The sequence below is a fragment of the Camelus bactrianus genome, chromosome 19, assembly GCF_048773025.1.
Source record: "Camelus bactrianus isolate YW-2024 breed Bactrian camel chromosome 19, ASM4877302v1, whole genome shotgun sequence".
Classification (NCBI taxonomy): Eukaryota; Metazoa; Chordata; class Mammalia; order Artiodactyla; family Camelidae; genus Camelus; species Camelus bactrianus.
Genome location: NC_133557.1, coordinates 31,519,227 through 31,540,957, shown reverse-complemented (window position 1 = coordinate 31,540,957; position 21,731 = coordinate 31,519,227). Strand labels below are relative to the sequence as shown.

General features: G+C 53.5%; 1 protein-coding gene across 5 annotated transcripts in view; it reads right to left on the bottom strand.

Moving 5' to 3' along the window:
* CDH4 (cadherin 4) overlaps positions 1-21,731 on the bottom strand; it is a 465,223-nt gene that overhangs the window by 132,272 nt on the left and 311,220 nt on the right. For all 5 annotated transcript variants that reach the window (XM_074347526.1, XM_074347527.1, XM_074347529.1 and 2 more), the window contains one exon: positions 6,692-6,912. In XM_074347526.1, the coding sequence (XP_074203627.1) occupies positions 6,692-6,912 (221 nt within the window). The remainder of the gene's footprint in view (positions 1-6,691; positions 6,913-21,731) is intronic.

Below are 21,731 nucleotides of genomic sequence, written 5' to 3'. Positions count from 1 at the left end.
GTAATTAGGTATATGTATGTATTTATTTATTTTTAACGGAGGTGCTGGGGATTGAACCCAGGACCTCGTGCATGCTGAGCATACGCTCTATCGCTGAGCTATACCCTCCTCCCCAAAAGAAATTCTTTAATTGTTCTCAGTAATATATAGGGTCTTTTAAATGTTTTGTTAGGTTTATAACTAGTTATATGCTCATTTTAATGCTATTGTAATTACAAATTTTATTTTCTGTTTATTCCTGGTCCATAGAGGTGCTTTTGCATCCAACACCCTTGCAAACATCATTCATTAATTCCAGAAAGTCATCTACAAATTCAGATTTTCTGCATTCACAACCACATACACTACACATAACACTAGTTCTGCGTATTCCAATTTCCTTCTCTTGCCTAACCTCACTGGCTTGAAGCTCTGGCATGTGACGTAAGAGTGTCCTTGCCCTATTTCTGACATCAGGGAAGGTTTGAGGATGCCAACAGTAGATGGGACTTTGTGAGATTAAGAATGATCTCTTCTTTTCCTGACTGGCTGAATGTTTTCATCCTGAATGGAAGTTAAATTTAACGGGCGTTATTCAGATGATCATGGGATGTTTAGCCTTCATTCTGTGTTCAATTACTTGGATTAATTTTCAAGTGTTAAACTGAAGCCTGCATTCTTGGGGCAGAGCAATGTGGCAGTAACTTACCCACGCAAACGCGGCTGGATTCGAGTGAGTTTGTGTCTTGCTTACTCCCCCCTTTTGTTTATGCGCGGACTGGCACACAACGACCCTCTGTCTCTCACCGTGTTTTCAAGGTTCTTGCCGGCTTTGGGCGACGTTCTTGCTGGTTTTCAATGGGTGCCCTCTTGGCTGGGGAAGCGACCCGCCTCGTAAGGTGAGCTTTAACTCCTTAGGGCTTGGGTGCAGCTTACCAGTGGGGCCACGATGATGTGGGCATGCCTTTGTGAATTCAAGCTTTGTTAGTCATAACAAAACAGTTCAGGTTTTCCTTTCATGTTAGTCTTGGTAAACTGTGTATTTCTAAAATGTTATCCGTTTCACGTATATTTTCAAATATATTGGTATGAACGTTACCTAATCCCGCAGGTGACCTTCTGGTGCCCGTGCCGCCGGTCACCGCGTCCTCCTTCATTCCCGATGGGGATTATTTGTGCTTTTACTTTTTAAACTCAGCCTCCAGGTTAGTGAAGAGCCCCCTTTTGTCTTGGCTGGTCCTGTCCCTTCCTGTTTCCTTGTTGTCTCCTCTTGGTTTTATTATTTCCTTCTATTTTGTTTGTGTTTCATTTCCTGTTCCTTTTATAATTTCTTGAGATGAATGTTAAACTTGCCGATTTTCTGCCTCTTTTATCCCCTAATAGATGTATTTAGGGTCAACCAGGCCCACCTGGCATGGCTTCAGGTGCATCCCAGGAGGCTCATTACTTGGTTCGAAGTGTTCTCTCATTTCCACGTGATTTCTTTTCTACCCAAGGGTTAATAAGAAGGCGTTTACTTGACTTCAAGTCTATAGGGATTTTTCAGTTTTTTTTTTTGTTGTTGTTGTTGTTACTGGTTTTCTAGTTTAATTGCTCTTGGGTAAGAACACAAACTATGTTTTGACTCTAAACTTTTGAAGCGTGTTGAAATTCACTTGAAGACTCAGCCTGTGGCTCATTTTTGTAAATGTTCTGCATGTACTTGAGAATAACCTGCATTTAGCAGTGGGTGGTTTCTGTGTTTCATATACGTCCTGCTAGGGTCACACGTCTTCCTTCCGAGCTCCTGATCGTCCGTCCCCTGACCGACGCTTCGTCTGCTTGTTCTATTATTTATGCAGAGATGTTAAATCAGATTTACCATTGATTGCATATTTGCTTATTTCTCCTTTTAGTTCTATCAATTTTTGCTTAAATATTTCAAAGTCATATTACCAAGCGCACAGAGATTTGACTCTTGTATTAACAGAAGCCGCACCAACTGTATTTTGATTGGTATTTGCATGGTATTCCCTCCACCATGTTCTGCTTTCACATCCTCTGTCCTCACACTTTTTAGATGTATCCTTTGTAAGCTGCAAAAGTGTAATCTTCCAATTTGTTCCCTTTTAATCACAAGAGTTAATCTATCTTCATTTATTACCATGAATAGTATGTTTGCAAATCTATCTTATTCAGAGAGAAATGTCTCACCCGCTCTGCCCTTCCATTTCTCTTTTCTTGCATTTTTTTGGATTACTAAGTTTTATTATTCTACTTTTTCCATCTATTATGTTAGAACTTAATTGTATGACTTGTTTTGTTTAAGAAAGAATGTTTCTTTGCAAATTCACATTGATTGCTGAGGAAAGGGACAAATTATGTTATTTAAGGCTCTTAAAAAATACTGCCTAAATACGAAGACAAGAAGAGGTGAAAATATTTGAACCTGGAATATGTGTAGAATGAGAGAGATCTAGCTGTCCTCCGCGCAGTGCTGTGTCACTGCTAAATTATCCAGTGACAGCATAAAGTCTTCATACGTAACAGTGTTAGAATTATGTGAAAATGCCAGGAGAAATAAATATGTTATTACGATAGATCTATTTTTTATCAATTTAGTTCTAGTTTAGCCACTATGAGGCCTTAGGTAACCCTGGAAGCTAAGATGTACTTTTGACCTAGAACATCGTCTACCTTGGTCAATGTTCCATGTGCAGTTTAGAGTCAGGGATCTGCCACTGCGGGCCTCAGTGATTTGTCTTGTCCAAGGGTCACATTGGTCTGGTATCTCCATCCCCGTCAGGGCAGCGCAAGCACCCTGGCTCTCTCTGGCTCCATTTATCCTTGCTCGGCATCTGCGCCACTCCTGTCACGACTGGGCCATCTGCTTCACGGCGCCCGGACGCCACGCCGTGACTGCCCTGGCGCTCCCCCTACTCCCTCATCTTCGCATTCTGGGTCTTCGACATCCTGTCGTCTTATTTTTGCTTGACGAACACAGCTTGTGACAGATTTTTTCGATACCTGTTTGTTTAAAAATGTCTTTATTCACCTTTACTTCTTGAAGGGCAGTTTTACTGGACAACAGAATTCTGTTTTCTTTTAGACCTTAAAAAATACCATCTCGTTGTCTTCTGAGCTCCACAGTTCCCGTCGAGAAGTCAGCTTCGTGTCCAAGGAAACTCTGTCTTTTCCAGTTCCTTCTAAGATTACCTCCTTGGCTTTGGTTTTCAGTTATTTTACCATAAAATGCCTATTGTGAACTGTGTCCCCCCCAGCCAAATTCATGTGTTGAAACCCCACCTCCCACTGTGATGGTATGAGAGGTGGGGCCTTAGGAGGTGATCAGGGTTCGGTGAGGTCCCGACGGTGGAGCCCCTGTGTGGGACTGGTGTCTGTAAGAGTCGTGACAGAGCCAGCCTCCTGTCTCCACTCTCTGCCTCTTGAGGTTATAAGAAGTCCGAAGGCGGCCGTCTGGAAGACGCCCCAACTGGGAACTTGACCCTGTGCCACTCTGACCCAGACTTCCAGCCTCCAGAACAGTGAAAACTGAATTTCTGTTGTCTGTAAGCCCCCAGGCTACGGCATTTTGTTGTAACATATTAAACGGATTAAGACAGTGCCTAAGTGTAGTTTTTTGTATTTATCCTGCTTAGCGTTCACAGAGCTTTTTGAATTGATGCCTGGGTGTCTTTTGTCAGTTTTGGAATATTTTCTGCCATTGTCTTTTCAAATACTACTTTTGTTCCATTTTATCTCTCCCCCACATGCCCTAACACACTCACGGTAGAGCTTCTTGCCATTTTCTCAGTGTCTCTCGCTCTTCCCTCGTGTTTTCCGTCTGCCTCTCCTTACACTTTGGCCTGAGTATTTCTGCTGATGTTTTTCCCTTTGTTAATTCTCTCTTCAACTGTGTCTAATCTGCAGATATATCTATCCAATGAGCTCTTGACTTTTTGTTACTTTTCCAGTCCTAAATTGTCCGATTAATTCCTTTTTACACCTTCCAGTCCCCTGTCAAAATCTTGTGTTTAACGTGCTTGAACATAGTAAGCACAACGGTTGCACAGTGTGTGTCTGATAGCTCCGCCGCCTGGAGCCCCGTGGGCTCAGGTTATCATCTGCTCTTTCTCTTGGTTTTCATTTAGCTTGTTTTGTCCCTCCAGCCATTTTCGGTTGAGTGCTAGACATTGTACCTAAAGGAGGTAGATACAATCTGAGGCCGGGTATGATACCTTCCACTGGAGAAGACTGACATTTGCTTCTGGCAGTGTGGCAGGTGACTAAGGACACCAGATATCTGGCATCACCGTAATCCATCTACACAGAGCGACATTATTCAAAGGCTGGCACTGGTCTCTGTAAGGGCATATCGACTAAGTGACCCACTGTCCCACACAGACCTTCCTCCCTGTCCCCCAGGCACCACCCTGAGGCCATGATGACCACAGGACCGAGAAGGCTGGGACCAAGCCGATGGCAGCAATGAGAGCTATGTGTTTTTTGCTTTTTTTGCATGGCCCTCACAGAGCCTACAACCTGCCTGACCTCACGTAAACTCACATGAACCTCTCCACCACCTTGGGTGGGATGGAGGCAGTATCCCAGTCCCATTCCCCAGAGCAGCAAACCTCAGAGAGGTTGTATGGTTTGTCCCAGAACATCAGCCAGGGAACTGGAGAAGCCTTGACCCAAACTGACAGCTCAGGGCAGCCAGGCTGTGTTATGATGCTGGGTTCAGCTGTCCCTAGAAAGCCATTCCTCACTCCTTTCCAGAACATTGGCTCTCCCATGCAGCAGAGAGGCCACGAGCAGTCCCACGACTCCACGTCCCCACCTGTACAGTGGGGACAATGATAGCGCCCACTTCTGGAGATGCTGTGAGGATCGGTGCTGACACACTTGGGGTGGGGTCTGGATGGGGTCCTGGAGAGTCAGGTAGGGCTCTTTGGGTCTGAAGGAAGAGGAGCTGGGAGCCACAGGAACGACAGCAATGCAATAAGCAGGGAGGGGCGGGCTCAGCGGGCCGCAGGGACTGCCTGCCGCCTGCATGACCACATTTCATGTACTCAGGTGCGACCCCACAGGCACCCCAAGGATGCTCTGAGCCTGTTCTGCGGTCTGGGTGCTTCTCGGGCCTACCTGCCGTGGGCCCTCCTGGGGAACGTCTAACTGCAGTCACCTTGTTGGAGGGTCAGGGGATTAACTACATCAGAAACTGCTTCATTAACAAGCCTGCGGAAAGGGGTCATTAGATTCTGAATTAGTGCCTCTTATCTGAGGCCCACGGTGGGCCCTCGGGAGCCCCGCCCTCTGCCCGCAAGGTGCAGTTGCCGCCTCCAGTCAGGGATGCCAGCCTTCCCACTGCAGGGAGGGGCCGCCACGTGGGCCTCGCGCCTTCTCACCATGGCGTGGCTCGTGATAGTCCCTCGGGAAGGAGGGGAAAACCACGTCTGTCTGCCTCAGGGTTTCAACACCCCCAAGGCGGGGCTCACGCTGTAGAGGCGCGCTCCGACCCCTGGTTGGGCGCACCCACGAGGCTGCTCAAAACCTCCTTCCCGCCAGGGGCAGCTCACCACCCGAGAGAAGCCCGTCCACCGTGTCACCACTTCCTCTTTCCAACCGAAACCACCTCCACCTCCTTGTTTAACAACAAGACAAGACAAAACACTGTTTCCCTAAAGTGGGTTCCTTGGAGCACCTGCCTTGCAAGATGTCCCATGAATTGGGTTCCTTGGTCAAACAGGTTTGGGGAAACTTGTGGACTGTCTCCCACTAACCAAATGTTAGTCCTGCAAGGTTTGGGCAAATCTCTAGGAAGGGATCTGGTCCACTTGGTGTAACCTTCACTCCTCAGGGCCCCTTCCCGAGGGAGTCCCCGGGAGCACTGTCCCTCGTGGCCTGTCCTGCTTTGGCTGGTGAACCACACACACAACATGACACCATGACCCCGAGGCCTCAGGTTGACTGTAAGGCTTTCCGCACACAGTCTCCCTCCCCACGGGTCCACCCTGCTCACAGAGGGACGTCTGCAGCTGGACCCGTCATGCAGGCCAGCTGGGCTGCAAGTTCTCTGCTGATCTGGGAGCCCCCAGGCCTGAAGCCAGCGCAGCTGCTGAAACACAGGGTGGGTGGAAGGTGGACAGAGCTAGTCCCTCTCTGACACGGGGACCTAACGTGAGGGTCCTGGGGCTGACGGGTCTGGCCCTGGGACACGCAGGGGAGAGAGGACTGTAAGGGCCTGGGAGGGTGAATTCACCCCTCCCGTCCATGAAGCTGAGTTCGAAATGAAGTGGGATCAGGGCGGGGAGGCCGGATGGCACCGGCGGGGATGTGTCTAGTGAAGCGCTCTCTCCTGCCCCCTCCCACCTCTCTCTGGACCAGTCCTGCACAGGCCACTCCTTGCAGGGCCAGCCCTTGGCCTCGGTTGCACTTCTCACCCCTCCAGGCACTGGGAGCCCCGGGGCTGGTGGCTACAGCCTCAGCAGGGGTGCCAGTGAGAGATGGAACCGTGGGGCCCTCGTTCAAGAGTATTAAGACTGTCAAGGTGGTGACAGCTGTGCATTAAACTGGGCGGAGGCCCAAGCACTGGCCTGAGGGCAGCCCTGCCTGGGGAAGGTGGGAGGTCGGGGGGCCTCTGGGCCAGCACAGCCCACTCGGTGTCAGCCTCTGCACCGGCCACCTGAAGGAGAAAGGGCACCCACCCAGCCCCCACGCGGTCACGCCTCACCTTGTGTCCCGAGTGTGCTGTCTGGGCCACCAGCAGCCGCACCACCGCGTCCCATCGCTTGGCCGTCCGGCGGTCCCGCGCGGTCACAGTGAACGCCACCTGCTCCGAGGGGATCCGCAGCTCCCGGGCGGCGAAGACCGTCCCGTCGGCCCCGACTTTGAAGTCCACATTGTTGGTCTCATACTGCGTCCCCTGGGTGCCCAGACAGCTGCTGAACGTGACTGCAAGAGGAGGGAGGAGAGGGTCAGGGCGGCCGGGGGCAGGCTCCCAGCAGCCGGTCCTCGGTCTCTAGCGCTTCTAGGATGTAGCGGTTTAACTGGTATTTCGACCTTCGGTGTTGGGTTTTCTCCCTACCCCTTAGGGAACTAGCTGAAGACTTAGAAAAGGGGGCGGGAAGCAGCAGATACCCTGCCATGAGGTCTGAGACACAGCTGTTCTCCGTTTCTGCAGCGTCTCTCCTGGTAACGACTAACTCTGGGTTCTACCGGCGCCGGGGCCGGGCGGCGCGTGGTGGCGAGTACCCCCCCCCCCACTTCAGCGGCTGCCCAGCGACCTCGGCGCCGCCAAGCGCTTTCCCCGTGAGGCGGCCGGACTGCTGACCCCGCTCTGCTTCCCAAACGTGAGTTAGGCACCGAGTTACCAGCCCCCCCGAAGGGCTCCATCGCCCGGCCGCTCGTGCCCCCGCAGCCCCGCAGGAGGGGGCACCGTCACTGGGCGCGCGCTGGGGCGTTTTTCTCCGTGTCCTTTGCCGCCGCTGCCCAACGCCCCGGGGAATTACGAGGCGCCCACGGGCGGTGCCACATTCTGCTGATAAAAACGACGGATAAAGTTGCCTAGTGTTTATAACGATGTGGGTGTCTCGGCAATTATGGCGGGAGGACTGGTTTTTGAAGCAATTTCACTGTCACAGCTTACGTGATTTAATTACTATTTATTCTAGAAACTAAAAAAAGCCCCTCGCTGTTACATTTGAAAAAGTGCTCCCCTCTCCGCCCTGTGTTCACCTTGTGTTGTTGGCGGCCTTGAAATAATAAATAACGTGTATGTTCCCTCGTCTCAAATACTCCACTCAGACCCCTCCCCGGCTCCCGGCACCTCCCGCTCATGGGTTTAATATAAAAGTGGTTTTAAATGAGATGAAACCAGGGAATCCCACGTGTGTACCGACTCCAGAGCCGCACAGACAGGGGTCCTCGGGGGACGAGGGCCACCAAGGGACGCCTGGGCTGTGGCTCCGTGGAAATATCCCCCCACCGAGGGAATAATCACATTTTTTTCAAGTGACAGGAAATTCCAAACTGTTTTTATAGTACCGTTCGCCCCAACGGTAAACAAATTAAAATCAGCAACAAACTGAGTGGATCAATCATTTCTGATGCCCAGTTGTCACTGACACAGATAAAAATGACAGCTCTGTGATGGCTGGGAGATTAGCGCCAAGTACATCAATAAGCCCTTTGTTCTCTGAAAGCAAATTTCTAATAACACGAATGAGACTGGACAGCAGCGGGCGGGGGGCTGTTCATATTTCTTCAGGATTGAGTGACAGTGCAGATGTAATTTAAAAAAAATAGGCACAGAGGTTTGGGGGCCCCTGAGGGCAGTGTGGGTGCTGCTGTCAGAGATAGCAGAGACGCTGGAGGTGCCCCGGCGGGAAAGTGGGGCACCGCCTGCAGGAACCTGGGACCTGTCAGGGGACAGACGCCGTCGGGGACGGGAGACCCTCAGGACATGAAAGATGGTGCCGCCAGTGGCGCTGTGATGATTGAAGGGAGGCTTCTCCACGCAGGTGCTCGTAACGTCTTTTCAGCCTGTCTGCCTGGGACCCTCCAATCACCAGGGAGCACCGAGGCTTTGGGATAATGTGTGACCAAGACTTGGCTGAGCTGCTCAGTCTGCCAGGTGGTCTCACCATCTTGCCTGGGGTTCCGTCACCATCGGTGAGGAAGCACGAGCTGCAACTCGGCCACGGGAAGTTGGGGGCCAGGCTTCCAGAAGGAAGGGAACTCAGAAGGGTGCCGTCCTGCGCACTGCTGGGCTGCAGTCTCTCTTTCGAAGGGAAAGAGCCATAAAGTACATTCTTCTGAGACACCAGGGGGTTCATGGCACATCAGCACTGAATAAATGAACTCCTGTATGAAACCCTAAGAAACGTGAGTTTAAATTAATTGTTCAACGTGTGGACGCTGCTCAGAAGGTTACAAGCACGGTGTCTGGCCACAGAAACGGCGAATGAGCTCCGAGAGGGCAGACCTTCAAAGAAACGTGTGACGTCTTAGGGCAGGAATGACTCCTCTCACCCAGAGGACCTTTGTCTTTTCCTGCGCATTGTCCTAAGGAGGCTTCCCTTTTCGCTTTGGCCACCGGGAAGCTCAGAGGCAACGCTGTAGCTGGTTGCTAGCGGCACTGAATCAGTTACCTACCACAGCACGTTCCACCCAATTTTCTCTTTGTTCATCTTCAACCCACTTCCTGCCTCTTGCTTACTTTAAAATTTTCAGTCTGCTTCTATCTCTGCAGGGTAAACACGCTCCTCTTTTAGGGGCCAGAGTGCTGCTGGGCCGTCGCATGCCCACGAGCTCTTGCTCAGGCCAGTGGGGTGCTGGGCGAGGGGTGAGGGGCTGGCCGTGGCCCCAGCATGAGGGCCTGAGAGAGCCCTTCCTCCTCGGAAAGTTCCCAGACTGGATCCAGACAAGACACCGGGACCATGACGGACGGTGTGGTCAGGACCCTGCAGGTTCCTGGCAGTGCCAGCTCCCACCCACCGCTCTGGGCTTGGCATGGATGTCAGAGGGAAGTCACTGGACCCCAGGCTGAACCAGCCCGCCCCGTGGTGGCAGCCCCTTCCCACCGTGTCACCCCATTCTGGATTCTGTCACCTTCCCTCCCTTTGCCCCTGGAACTCCTGATTTCCCTGCTTCTTGCTCATGTCCTCCAGGACTGCCAAGCTTCTTAGGGCAGGGCGCTGCCCTGGCTGCCTGCTTGCAGTGCCCCTGGGGACAAGGACAGTGCTGGCACAGAGTCAGGGTGAAATGAGGCTGGGTCTCCCTACGATGCCCCTCCCCAGGCACAAAGGGACCAGGGTTCCCAGTCAGCCAGGGCGCTTTGTGCTCAGCCCAGAAATGCCACATGCCACCTCCTGCACTGTCTGCCTCGGTGCAGGGTGAACGCAGGTTCCTGAGCTTGGGGGGCCTTCAGGAGCCCCTGTAAGAAGCAGGGGAGATGGACGTGACCCTGCTACACGCGACACTTCCCCACGGGAGAGGGCCACGCAGGACTGCTGCCACCCGTGCCCCAGGCCACAAAAGTGAGCAACGCAGTATCAGCGTGTTTGCCTCCTACTTTTTTCTCTTTTTTTTTTTTTTTACGTGGGACTTAGCACATATGACTCATTTTTCTTAATGTATTTGCTTTGATCTTCTAATTTCTCAGTCTTCAGGACACCAAAATCCTACAGGATTCTCGAACAGCCAGCACAGCACTCAACAGTAAAACACTCAAAACCTGCCCGCTAAAATCGGGGACAAGACAAGGCTGCCCACTATCACCACTCCTATTCAACACAGTCTTGGAAGTCCTAGCCACAGCAATCAGGCAAGAGGGAGAAATAAAAGGGATCCAAATTGGAAAAGAAGAGGTAAAAGTGTCATTATATGCCGACGACATGTTACTATACATAGAAAACCCTAAAAGGTCCACACAGAAAGTACTAGAGCTGATCGAAGAATTCAGCAAGGTAGCAGGTTACAAGATTAACGTTCAAAAATCAGTTGCATTTCTTTACACTAATGATGAATCAACAGAAGAAGAAAGTAAAGAAACAATCCCCTTTAAAATAGCACCCAAAGTAATAAAATATCTGGGAATAAACCTAACCAAGGAGGTGAAAGAATTATACACAGAAAAGTATAAACCATTGATGAAGGAAATTAAAGAAGACTTTAAAAAAATGGAAAGATACCCCATGCTTTTGGATTGGAAGAATCAACATTGTTGAAATGGTCACACTGCCCAAGGCAATCTACAGATTTAATGCAATCCCTATCAAATTACCCAGGACATACTTCACAGAACTAGAACAAATCATAATCAAATTTATATGGAACCATCAAAGACCTAGAATTGCCAAAGCATTACTGAGGAAAAAGAAAGAGGCTGGAGGAATAACTCTCCCAGACTTCAGACAATACTGTAGAGCTACAGTCATCAAAACAGCATGATATTGGTGCAAAAACAGACGTATAGACCAATGGAACAGAATAGAGAGCCCAAAAATGAACCCACAAACTTTTGGTCAACTAATCTTCGACAAAGGAGGCAAGAATATACAATGGAATAAAGACAGTCTCTTCAGCAAATGGTGTTGGGAAAACTGGACAGCAGCATGTAAAACAATGAAGCTAGAACACTCCCTTACACCATATACAAAAATCAACTCAAAGTGGATCAAAGACTTAAACATAGGACAAGATACAATCAACCTCCTAGAGGAAAACATAGGCAAAACATTATCTGACATACATCTCAAAATTTTTCTCCTGGAAGAAATAAAAGCAAGAATAAACAAATGGGACCTAATGAAACTTACAAGCTTCTGCACAGCAAAGGAAACCAGAAGTAAAACAAAATGACAACCTACGGAATGGGAGAACATTTTTGCAAATGAAACCGACAAAGGCTTCATCTCCAGAATATATAAGCAGCTCATACAACTCAATAAGAAAAAAACAAACAACCCAATCCAAAAATGGGCAGAAGAACTAAACAAGCAATTCTCCAAAGAAGAAATACAAATGATCAATAGGCACATGAAAAATGCTCAATATCACTAATTATCAGAGAAATGCAAATCAAAACTACAACGAGGTATCACCTCACACCAGCCAGAATGGCCATCATTCAAAGGTCCACAAATAACAAATGCTGGAGAGGCTGTGGAGAAAAGGGAAGCCTCCTACACTGCTGGTGGGAATGCAGGTTGGTGCAGACACTGTGGAAAACAGTATGGAGATTCCTCAAAAGACTAGGAATAGACTTACCATATGACCCAGGAATCCCGCTCCTGGGCATGTATCCAGAAGGGACCCTACTTCAGGATGACACCTGCACCCCAATGTTCATAGCAGCACTATTTACAACAGCTAAGACATGGAAACAGCCTAAATGTCCATCAACAGATGACTGGATAAAGAAGATGTGGTATATTTATACAATGGAATACTATTCAGCCATAAAAACCAACAACATAACGCCATTTGCAGCAACATGGATGCTCCTGGAGAATGTCATTCTAAGTGAAGTAAGCCAGAAAGAAAAAGAAAAATATCATATGAGATCTCTCATATGTGGAATCTAAAACAAAACAAAACAAAAAGAAAAAAACATAAATACAAAACAGAAACAGACTCATAGACACAGAATACAAACTTGTGGTTGCCAAGGGGGCGTGGGAAGGGACAGACTGGGATTTCAAAATTGTAGAATAGATAGGCAAGATTACACTGTATAGCACAGGGAAATATACGCAAGATCTTGTGGTAGCTCACAGAGAAGAAAATGTGACAATGAATATATGTATGTGCATGTATAACTGAAAAATTGCGCACTACACTGGAATTTGACACAGCATTGTAAAATGACTATAACTCAATAAAAAAATGTTAAACAAATCTTATGGGATTCTCTAGAAAACTGTTCCCTCAATGCGTTAGCGAATACCAGCATATGGAAAAACTCCCATCCTGACTTAAATTCGGATTATCCATCTTGTCTAGGGCTTTCTGGGAAGTGACCTGTTTCCCAAGCACCAGGCACTCTGCCACTCAGGCGGCTTTGTCCCCACTTTGCAGATGAGGAAACCGAGGCTCAGAGACGTCAAACCTCCTTGGAGGGGACAGGACAGGGAGGAGGGGTTGGGACCTCCCCCGCAGGCTCTCTGGCACCAGCCTGCCCAGTGGCTGTTCTAGGTGAGGTCGGTGGGGGCCCCTCAAATGTCTTAAAATGTTCTCATCTACGTCCTCGTGCCAGAACTTTCTGCTGGTGGCAGAGAACTCTGACCCTGGGTGGTGCCGGTGGCTGCTCCCCAAGGCTGTGGCCTCCCCAGGTCCCTGCGGGGATGGTGGAAGGTTGCCTGTGGCACCGGCCCCTCTGGGACTGCGAGGTCCCAGCGCTCAGCGTGGGGAGGAAAGTGGCTGCACGGGGAGAAGGTGCCTGTGTGGAAACCAGCTGCGGGGCACGGAGCCGTCCCGGGGAGAATCTGCTTGCAGGGGAGGCAGCTCCTGCTTCCACAGGGGCGAGGACATAGGGCCCACCGGGTGCTCGATGCCGCAGCCAGACCTGCCTCCTGCCTCTCTCTGGGGCTTGCTAATTACTTCCATTAGTTTTAAACACACTTGACAAGAGACAGAAGGAATCCTGAGAGAAATTAAGTCCAATTGTTTAAACAGGCACAGTCACACCTCGGAGGTGTAGCGGCCGCGGCCTCAGGCAGCGGCCCTGGGGGAGGCGGGGATGCCCCGGAGTGGGCCCTGGGGGCAGGACACAGCAGCACCTGCCGGAGGATGCGGCCCAGGAGGGTGGGAAGACGCTGCATCCCGGCCGTGGAGGGCGCGGGGGCTCCGGGCGCAGGTGTGCGCCAAGCCACGCCCACGCCCAGGCCCCGGGGGATGCGGCTTGACTTAGCGCCGCTCCAGCCTAGTCTCTGGGGCAGCAGCAGAGGCTGCGCGGGCCGAGTCGTGCCCTCGGGCCGGTGTGCTCGTACCCATCGAGGGAGGAGGAGACGGGGAGCAGAGGCGCAGGGCCAAGGCCACTCGTGGCGTTCAGGCCTCAGAAATCTGTGGGGCCCTGGGCTGGTCAACTCGTGTCTGCCAGCACGTCTCCCCCACCCGGCCAAGCATTGCTTTGAGAAACTCTGGGTGTCCTAATTTAATGTTTACGGCACCGCGCAAGGATCGGGGCGCCGACAGGAGAAGCAGAGCCCCCTGCCTGCTGGGACTGGCTGCATCACGAGGCTTAAGTCTCAGAACGGTTCTGAGCCCACATAAGGCGAGGAATTTCTCCAGGTTCCGGGACGAGTGCACAGTCCTTTGTTCAAGAAAACAGAGATGCAGGTGTCTGGGGCGATCAGGAAGCGGGTGGTGAGGGAGGCTGCAATTCCAGGTCTAAGGAGGGTTATTTACGCGACAGTTCTGTTCCCAAGCGGCTGAAGTCTGCTTTTCTCGCGAGGAAATCCCGCTGACGCCCCGGCAGAACGAAGCTCAGGCCTCTTAGGTGGGTGGCATCTCTGGTGAAACCCTCCCACCCGCACTCACAGAGGCGCAAGCAGAGGCTGACGGAGGCGCGTCCAGGCACAGACGTGCCAACCTGCCAAGGTGCCCGGGTTTCGGAAGTGCCCGGAGCAGTCAAACTGCCGTGGTCGGCTCGGAGGGCGGCGAGGCGAACGGCTGACCACCGCATGACATTCCCATGCTTAGAAAGCCGGGCCGGGGGGCGGGGGGACGTTCTCCACAGCGAGGGCCGGGGTCGTGGCCCCGACTCTGCCCAGCGTCCCTGGCGGGAGGAAGGACGCTTGGTGCATAGCTCCATCTCGGGGATGTGGGAGCCACCCTAACGGCCAAGGGTGCGGGGCTTCCTTGAGGGCCTGGAGGGGGTGGGCCTGCCCGGACCTTTGCTATCTCAGCCAAGTCCATTTGATTCTTTGGAAAAATGGGAGAGGTCTTCTGACTGTTAAGACGTCTACGATCTTGTTGAACATCTAGATTAACAAGCCTTTCAAGAACTAACGTGAACATTTGGTGAATTTTCATTCATTCACTCCTTCATTCATTCACCACTGACTTGGTTGTCACTCAGGTGTCCCGTGAGGCACCTGGAGTGAGGTGTCAAGCTGAACCTTTGCAAACCCGTCAGGAGTCTGTGAATTCCATTTTCCAGAAGGGGAAGCTGAGGTTCAGAGAGGTGCACCGGCCCCCTGAGGTCCACGCCAGCAAGCGGCAGAGCCGGTGCTGAGGGGGTCCCCCAGCCTCGTGCCGGAAGTGCCCCTTCCATCTGGTGGTGGACATGACCACGGCCGTCCCCTCCCGAGTGACACAGGCCAGACTGAGAGACCGCGTGCATCATCTGAACAGCACCGCTCCCCCCGACACCTCCGCCCCCCGTCACCCCCAGGCCTCCGATTCTCTCCAGCAGCTCTTGCTACCAGGAGAGTTACGTGTGAAGCCCACAGCCAGGTGTGGGCTCACAAACACGCAGTCATGCCTACGCTTGAAGCCTCCAGGAGAAACGCAGTGCGCGTGCGCGGACAGTCTCGGGGACGCACGAGGGCCGGTCAGGTGTGCGGCTGTCATTTTCTACGCTTCCTGGTGCCCGCCTTCCTGGCTCCCCCGACGGTGATGCTCAGGAGGAGAGGGTGAGGCTCGGGGGGTCCCTGGGCTGCCCGTAGGAGACGGCGCACGGGCTCTGGACAGGGCTCTACGCCGCCCACAGCTGCGTCCAGGGGTTCTCACTGTCCCCAGGGGTGGGGATGTCACTGCCACCAGTGTTGCTGGGAATAAGTGACCCTTCCTAATTCAGCAAGTGCAACTAACACGTCTCTCGTGGGGCCTGGTGACAGCACTAATGGGGATCGTTGTAATAATAATGACGGCTCGGTGGCTTATCGAGGTCCTACCACCCGCCAGGCACTGGGCCAAACCCAACACCCAGACCACACTCAGCCCCCACAATTTGGGCAGGGACAACTGTCACCCGCCTTACAGGTGAGTGTGCTGAGGGACAGATCAGGAACGTCAACCCCCAACGTGGTCTCTGTTCCGGGGGCCTCGGGGGCGGGGCTGCCAAGAAGAGATTCAACGCCGTCTCAGGCGGACCCATCCATGGCGGGGTTTAGTGGATGGACACCTGCCTCCCTGGCGGTCACCCCAGGAGCCCCCAGGTGCTTTTCTGACTTCGTGGCGCCTCCCCAATGCCCGGCCGGCCCCAGACAAGCCTGTCGCTACAAGAACGGGGTGGGTTTTCAGCGCCCTCCACGGCCGCCTCTCTTCACTGGCTCCTCCTTCTGCGGGGCTCGGCTGCGCCACCTGGGGCCAGGCTCCCGTCTGAGCGCCCGCGTGCGGGAGGTGTGAGGAGGACGGTGCTGACAGCCAGGCTGGGGGAGCGGGCCTGGGGGGACCCTCTGCAACGTAAGAAGCAGGGCCGGCTATTTTTAGACCCGCCAGCCTCTTGTTTTTAGCTCTTGCGCACGAGGACTGAGCTAATGAAATCACCCGCAATTAAGGCCCAGGTAGAGAGACAGCTCTTTCCTGTCCCCAGAGGCCCCCTCCCTCCTCCCCTCCCCTCCCCTCCCCCACCTTCCCTCCCTTCTCTCCCCCTCCTCCACTGTCCTCTCTGCAGGTGGGGAGCCCGTGAGAGGAAGGGGTGGCTCTGGAGGGACCCCCAGACCTGGTTTACGATTTTACTCCATTTTACCAAAAGGGCAGTTTGGGACTGTTTCTTGTTCTCTGTATTTTAAAAGCATTTAAGAGGTGCCGGCTCTGCTGACCGCCCCGCCTCCCAGGGTTTCTTTCTCCTGTCAAAGCTCCCACAAAGCTGTTCCAAACACTAGGGAGGACATGGTGTTTGAAGCTGGGTCAAGGTTTGGGAGGGCGGCTTCTGCTGACCACAGGGATGGTGATCCCAGCAGCGCGACCCCGGGGTCAGCCTCCCACTGCAGCCCCTCCCAGCCTGGGGGTGAGGGGACCCCAGCCGCACCTCACGCAGGGACAGTGCACCAGCACCCAAGGAATAAAGGAGCAGATCCAGGAGATGCGTCTGCCCCTCTGTCCATCTGTCTGTCCACTTGCTGACTGGCCTGGCTCACCCCTCACTCGCTGCTGCCTGCTGAGCACACACCCACCGCCTCCTCAGGGAGCCCCTGCTCTCCAAAGAGGGGGGGCGCCCGGGGGCAGAGTGAGCCCCTCTCCTGTTCCCGTGAAGGGAGCCAGCTGGGCGGGACGTCAGGGCGGCTTAGACGGGGTTCGGAGCCCAGCGGGGGGTAAGGCAGACCGGGCGTGGGGGGGCGCGGGGTGGCCAGGAAGGCCCTGGGACACGGGGACGGCGGAACGGACTGGGCGGTGAGTGAGGACGGAGGGTGGGCAGAGGCGTGGGCCCGGGCACGCCCAGCACACGCACACCCAGGGAGCGGCTCCCTGCTCCCCTGCACACGCGTGCTTCCTGGGGGGCAGGCCTGGGGGCTGGCACAGACGGGGTCCCTCCACGCTGGGGGTCTGTGTGTGGAGGGGCAGGTTGGTGCAAATCAGGACGCAGATCACACATTAACTCGTCTATGCCCCAGAAAGCGGCCAAGGGAGCCTCTCCTTCGGGGCTGCTGCTGCTGGCCCGAGGGGCCCGGCTGGGCCCCGCCTCACTGTCTGTCTGCAACGGGGAGGGACCCGCGGTGTCTCCGGGACGGTTCTGCTGTGCGGCGTCAGGACGAGCCCTGGTTTCACCACCGTGACTCGGAGACAGAACTGCGAGGCTGCAGCTGGGCGAACGGCCGCAGGCGTCACAGGCCTGAAGTGAGCCCCCGCGGCGGGAAGGACTTCTCCCAGGTTCTCTGCGCTTCCAGATGCGAGGCACCCACGTTTCCAAGTGAGGGGCCTTCACGGGAGTCCAGGCGGGACGTGGTGCCTGAACTCTGTGGCAGCCCCCAGGCTGCGGCCCAGCTGCCCTGGCCCCGAATTGAAGCCACCAGCGCCACGAGAAGGGGCACACTTGTCACTCTGGGACGGGGACACTCTGTGAAGGGGCCCAAGACAGTGTAGAGCCCCCGGCACCTGACAGCCCCTCTGGCGGGCACACTATCCGTCTCTGTTCACTGGGCTGAATCCAAACCTGACTCTGAACTTTACCAGCTGCTCCCTTTGCAAACACACGTGGGTTGGCGGCCAAATGTTTTTCTAAAGTAAATAAAAAGAACTCAGGACTCGCAAACACACATCCCCCTCCTTCTCAATCACCCCGACTGCCACCAGCAGCCTCCCCCTGGTCTTCCCTTGTCAGAACCACCGTTCTGGGCGCATTCATTTCATGCTTGGCTTGGAGATATTTGGGGACCTCCTTGAGATGAGCAGACCCCTGGGGTGCCTGTAACCCAAGGATGCAAACCTCCTCAGGGGCCAGGGGAGCCTTGAGCAAACGCAGTCAGGCTCCAAGGCAGAGGCAGCTTGCTGGGGGCTCCGGGGCGAGGGGCTGCCTGATCCTGGGCCTGGGGAGGGAGCCTGGACAGGGACTGAGGGAAGCAGGAGCTAATTCGACCAGGCTCAGGTGCCCCGGGCAGAGCCACCTGCCTCCGGCCCACCTGGGCTCTGAGAGACCCCGGGGAGGAGTCCTTCAGGAGTTACGAGGCCACGTGCGGCACCCCTGAGAGCTTTCCAGGATGGGCTTCTCTCCAACACACACTTTGAGCTCTGATGGCTGGGACTCGGGGACACGTTTGCTAGGCTCAGGACGAGGAACACAGTGCTGAAGAGTGAATTCTACTCTGACACAGAGAGAAAACACGATCCTTCCTGTAACTGTCTTCCCACAGCACCCCCTTCCTCAGCCAGGGGCTGCCCCAAAGGAAGCAAAGGCCCAATCACCTGTTTGGTTGTTCCTGGTCCAAATCCTGCTTCTGAGGAGCACGTAGGAACAGGGCACATTCTTTACGGGTCACAATATTGCTGTCCGAAGAAGGCCCAGGGCCCTGGGGCCAGGGCCAGTGTCGGAGGGGCAGGGACATGGCTTCTCATATGTGGCCACGGTGCACACGGTGTCTCTCTCAGAAATCTCCACTAGAACACACCAGCGCCTGGGAAGCCCTGCAAGGGCCTTAAAATGGTTGGATCTACACCATTTCTACTACCATTGGAAGAGATGCATATTGGGAACTCAGGATGTATCAGTCAGCATGAGTCTGGGTTAAGCTGAAGTAACAAACGGCTCCCAAAGCACCTGATGTGCTGCTGTGGGCCAACCGGGAGGCCTTGCTCTGCGGAATCCTCAGGGACGATTCTTCTGCTTGCACGGTCGCCAAGGCCAGGAGCATCTGGTGTTGAGAAACGGGAGTCACTGGCTCTTGAGTTTCCTCCTGGGAGGGATGTACCTGGCTCTCGCTCCTAGTTCATTGGCCAAAGCAGATGGCACGGCCAGCCCTAACTGCCCAGAAGTGGGGGAGTGACATCCTGCCATATGTCTTCAGGAAGAAGGGTGGACTCTGTCAGTTACACGCAGCAACAATGTAACGTAACATGTACGTAGCAACTAACGTAAGGACGGCGGCTCATGTGACTGTCACACAGTTGCTCCCGCACAGACCTGCCTCAACACCTCCAGCTACAATGAACAAAATGGCAGTTAGAAAGATAAACACCCAAAGCAAGTCCTGTATCTGCAGAAATAATTTTACAGACGCCTCCCAAGCCACTGCCGTCTCGCCTTGGCCCAGGGCGCACAGGTCTGGATGTGTCCCTGCAAAGGCTCCTGATCTCTCTGCCTTTTCGGATTGTTCTTCCTCTCCCATTAGACTGTAAGATCTGAAGGCTGAGGTCGTGATGTGGCTACTTTTCTCGTCTTGAGCAGAAAGGTGACGTTCAGGGAGCCCTCATCCACTCCTGCACACCCCATTTCTCTGGTGGAGGCCAATGGGGAATGCTGGCCGCTACATCCCAAAGCCGCTGGGCTGGGTCTTGCAGGAAAGTGTCTCTGTGATTCCCGCCCATTTAGGCCACACAGGGTGGCTCAGCGCCTGGCAGGAAAAACAGCCAGATAATGACATCATTTTGGAGGCAATGGATCCTGGCCTTACACGGCCCTTGTCTGGATCCCCAGACCCCTGCCCAAGGCTCCCTTCCAAAGCCTTGCCCACGGAGCTTTATGCAAATGCAGCGTTTATCCCGGGGTAATTATCCCTTTTACAAGTTTGACACGAAATCTTGATAAAGAATTGTCTTTTAACATAGTGGCAAAGAAGCTCAGCCAAATGCATAAAAATTATATGACATTTACTCCTGACTGTAAATTAAAATTTACAGAAAGGTCAATGAACCAGGAGTGATTTTTTTCGGATAACTTAGACAATGAGGACTGGGAAGGCTGGAGGCAGAGGGTGAGCCTCAGGCTGCCCCGTCCATCCAGCCCCCATGCCCTGGCCCAAACTCAATTTGTCCCCAGTGGGCCTCACTCCTGCCAAATGCACATTAGAAGATGGTGAAAGAAATTTCTGGACTTCCTTGGAAAGAAAAGGCATCTCTCAGAGAAGGGCAGCCTTTTGACTAGACTCTGGCTCCCGAAAAGAGAAGACAGGTGCAGGAAGCTGCAAGTCATCTCATGGAGTCCCTACTATGTGACCAGCACCTACTATGTGCACTGACCATGGCAGGTGCAAAAGGGCGTGGCGTGCTGCTTTGCCGAGAGCTAAGGCCTGGGAGCCAGTTGGACGAGCTGTGTGGCCTTGGAGCGCTCGCTAAACCTCTATGATCTTCATATCCGATCCAGCACAATCACCTTCAAACCACGAGGCACGAGCCTGTTACCCACAGTCAGATTTACGGACTCATTGCAACAGGGGAGAAGCCAAGCTAATGGTTACTCTCTCGTGTCAAGAGGAAGTAATGACCTCTACCTTGAAGGGTTTCTGCCATAATTCAACGAGGTGACGCAGGGAACAAGCCCGGCACAATTATGCCTGGAGGCCCCAGGAAGCTGTGACGCTCTCGGTGCATCTCCCCCAGCCGCCCCCGCCAGCTCGTCTCTCCCCGTGTCCTCTTCTGTGACCGAGAAACACAGGAAGATACAAGAGCAAGACGATGGCTTTTACAACCACAAGACGCAGAGGGGTAACTTCGATGTCTAAGCTCTGCGCGGGAGCACGGTGCAACGTCTTACCACCTTTCTCCTTTTAGCAAAAGCAAGATGCTCCCTCGCCAGCCGCGTCTTTATCTCAACAGTCAGGGCTGCAAAGGGTATCTTAATTTAAGAAACAATTATGAGTGAACCACAAACTCCTAGGAATTACCCGTGCTTTAGAAAGGAAGAACAAAGGGCGCCGACAGAAGACACGGGCCCCGCTTGTCGCAGGATATTAACCCGGATGTTCACAAACACTTTGGGGGCCAGAATCCCCACGTCCCGCCCAGCCCCCATTGTTTCTCTGGGAGGGGCACTGGGTCGGTGGCTTTGTAGGTGAGCAGTCTAAACACAACTCCGTGGATTTTGCAGTCACAGCTCTCAGGGCTTTTGTGATTTAAAGCAGCAATTATGCACGAGATAAAGACCCAGAGAAAGGACCTCCCCTCGGGCTGGGCGGCGAGGGCAGCGCACGGAGGTTAATGCTTTGGTGAAGTATTTCCGCTGTTACTTCACGCAGCCGTCCTGCAATGTCTCTGATGTTTTCGCACATTACGCACTCTTCCGGCGGAGAAACAGCTTGCGTTTTTGAAAGCAAGGAGGAAAAACCTAACAGGCCTCCGCAGCCACCTTGTACCTTGGAAGATCCTGCAATGAGGCTACAGCTTGGAGATGCTTTCCATTCAGGCACCAAGGAGAGGGCTGCGTCTCTCTTGTGCTGGTGATGGCCAAGACTTAAAAACATGGCCAAGACTTCAAAAAGGATCTGGTTGGAACCCTCGGAAGCTCCCTGTCTGGACGAGTATGTGGCTATGATTCGACCCCCAGTTGGGCTGCCCTTCCTGTAGGAGGGCCCTCCTCCACACTCGGTCTCATACAAGGGGAAGCCGTCGGGACGCGGTGTCCACCCGGTGCGGGGCCGAGACTGGACAGGGTGAGTTCCAGAGGCGGCAGGTGCCTCAGCCACTGCTCAACCCTTCCGGAACGGTAACTGGGCAGATAATCAAACCCAACCTCCACGGGTGCCGCATCCTCTATGGCCTGAGCGTGGTGGTGAGCAGGGCGGCGGGAGGCTCGCGGACCCAGCAGCGTCCTTGGAGCTGGCCACACACTCTTGTCTGGATGAATGCCAGCGTTCTGTCGAGGTCCTGGGGCATCTGGCACCACCTGTGCAGGT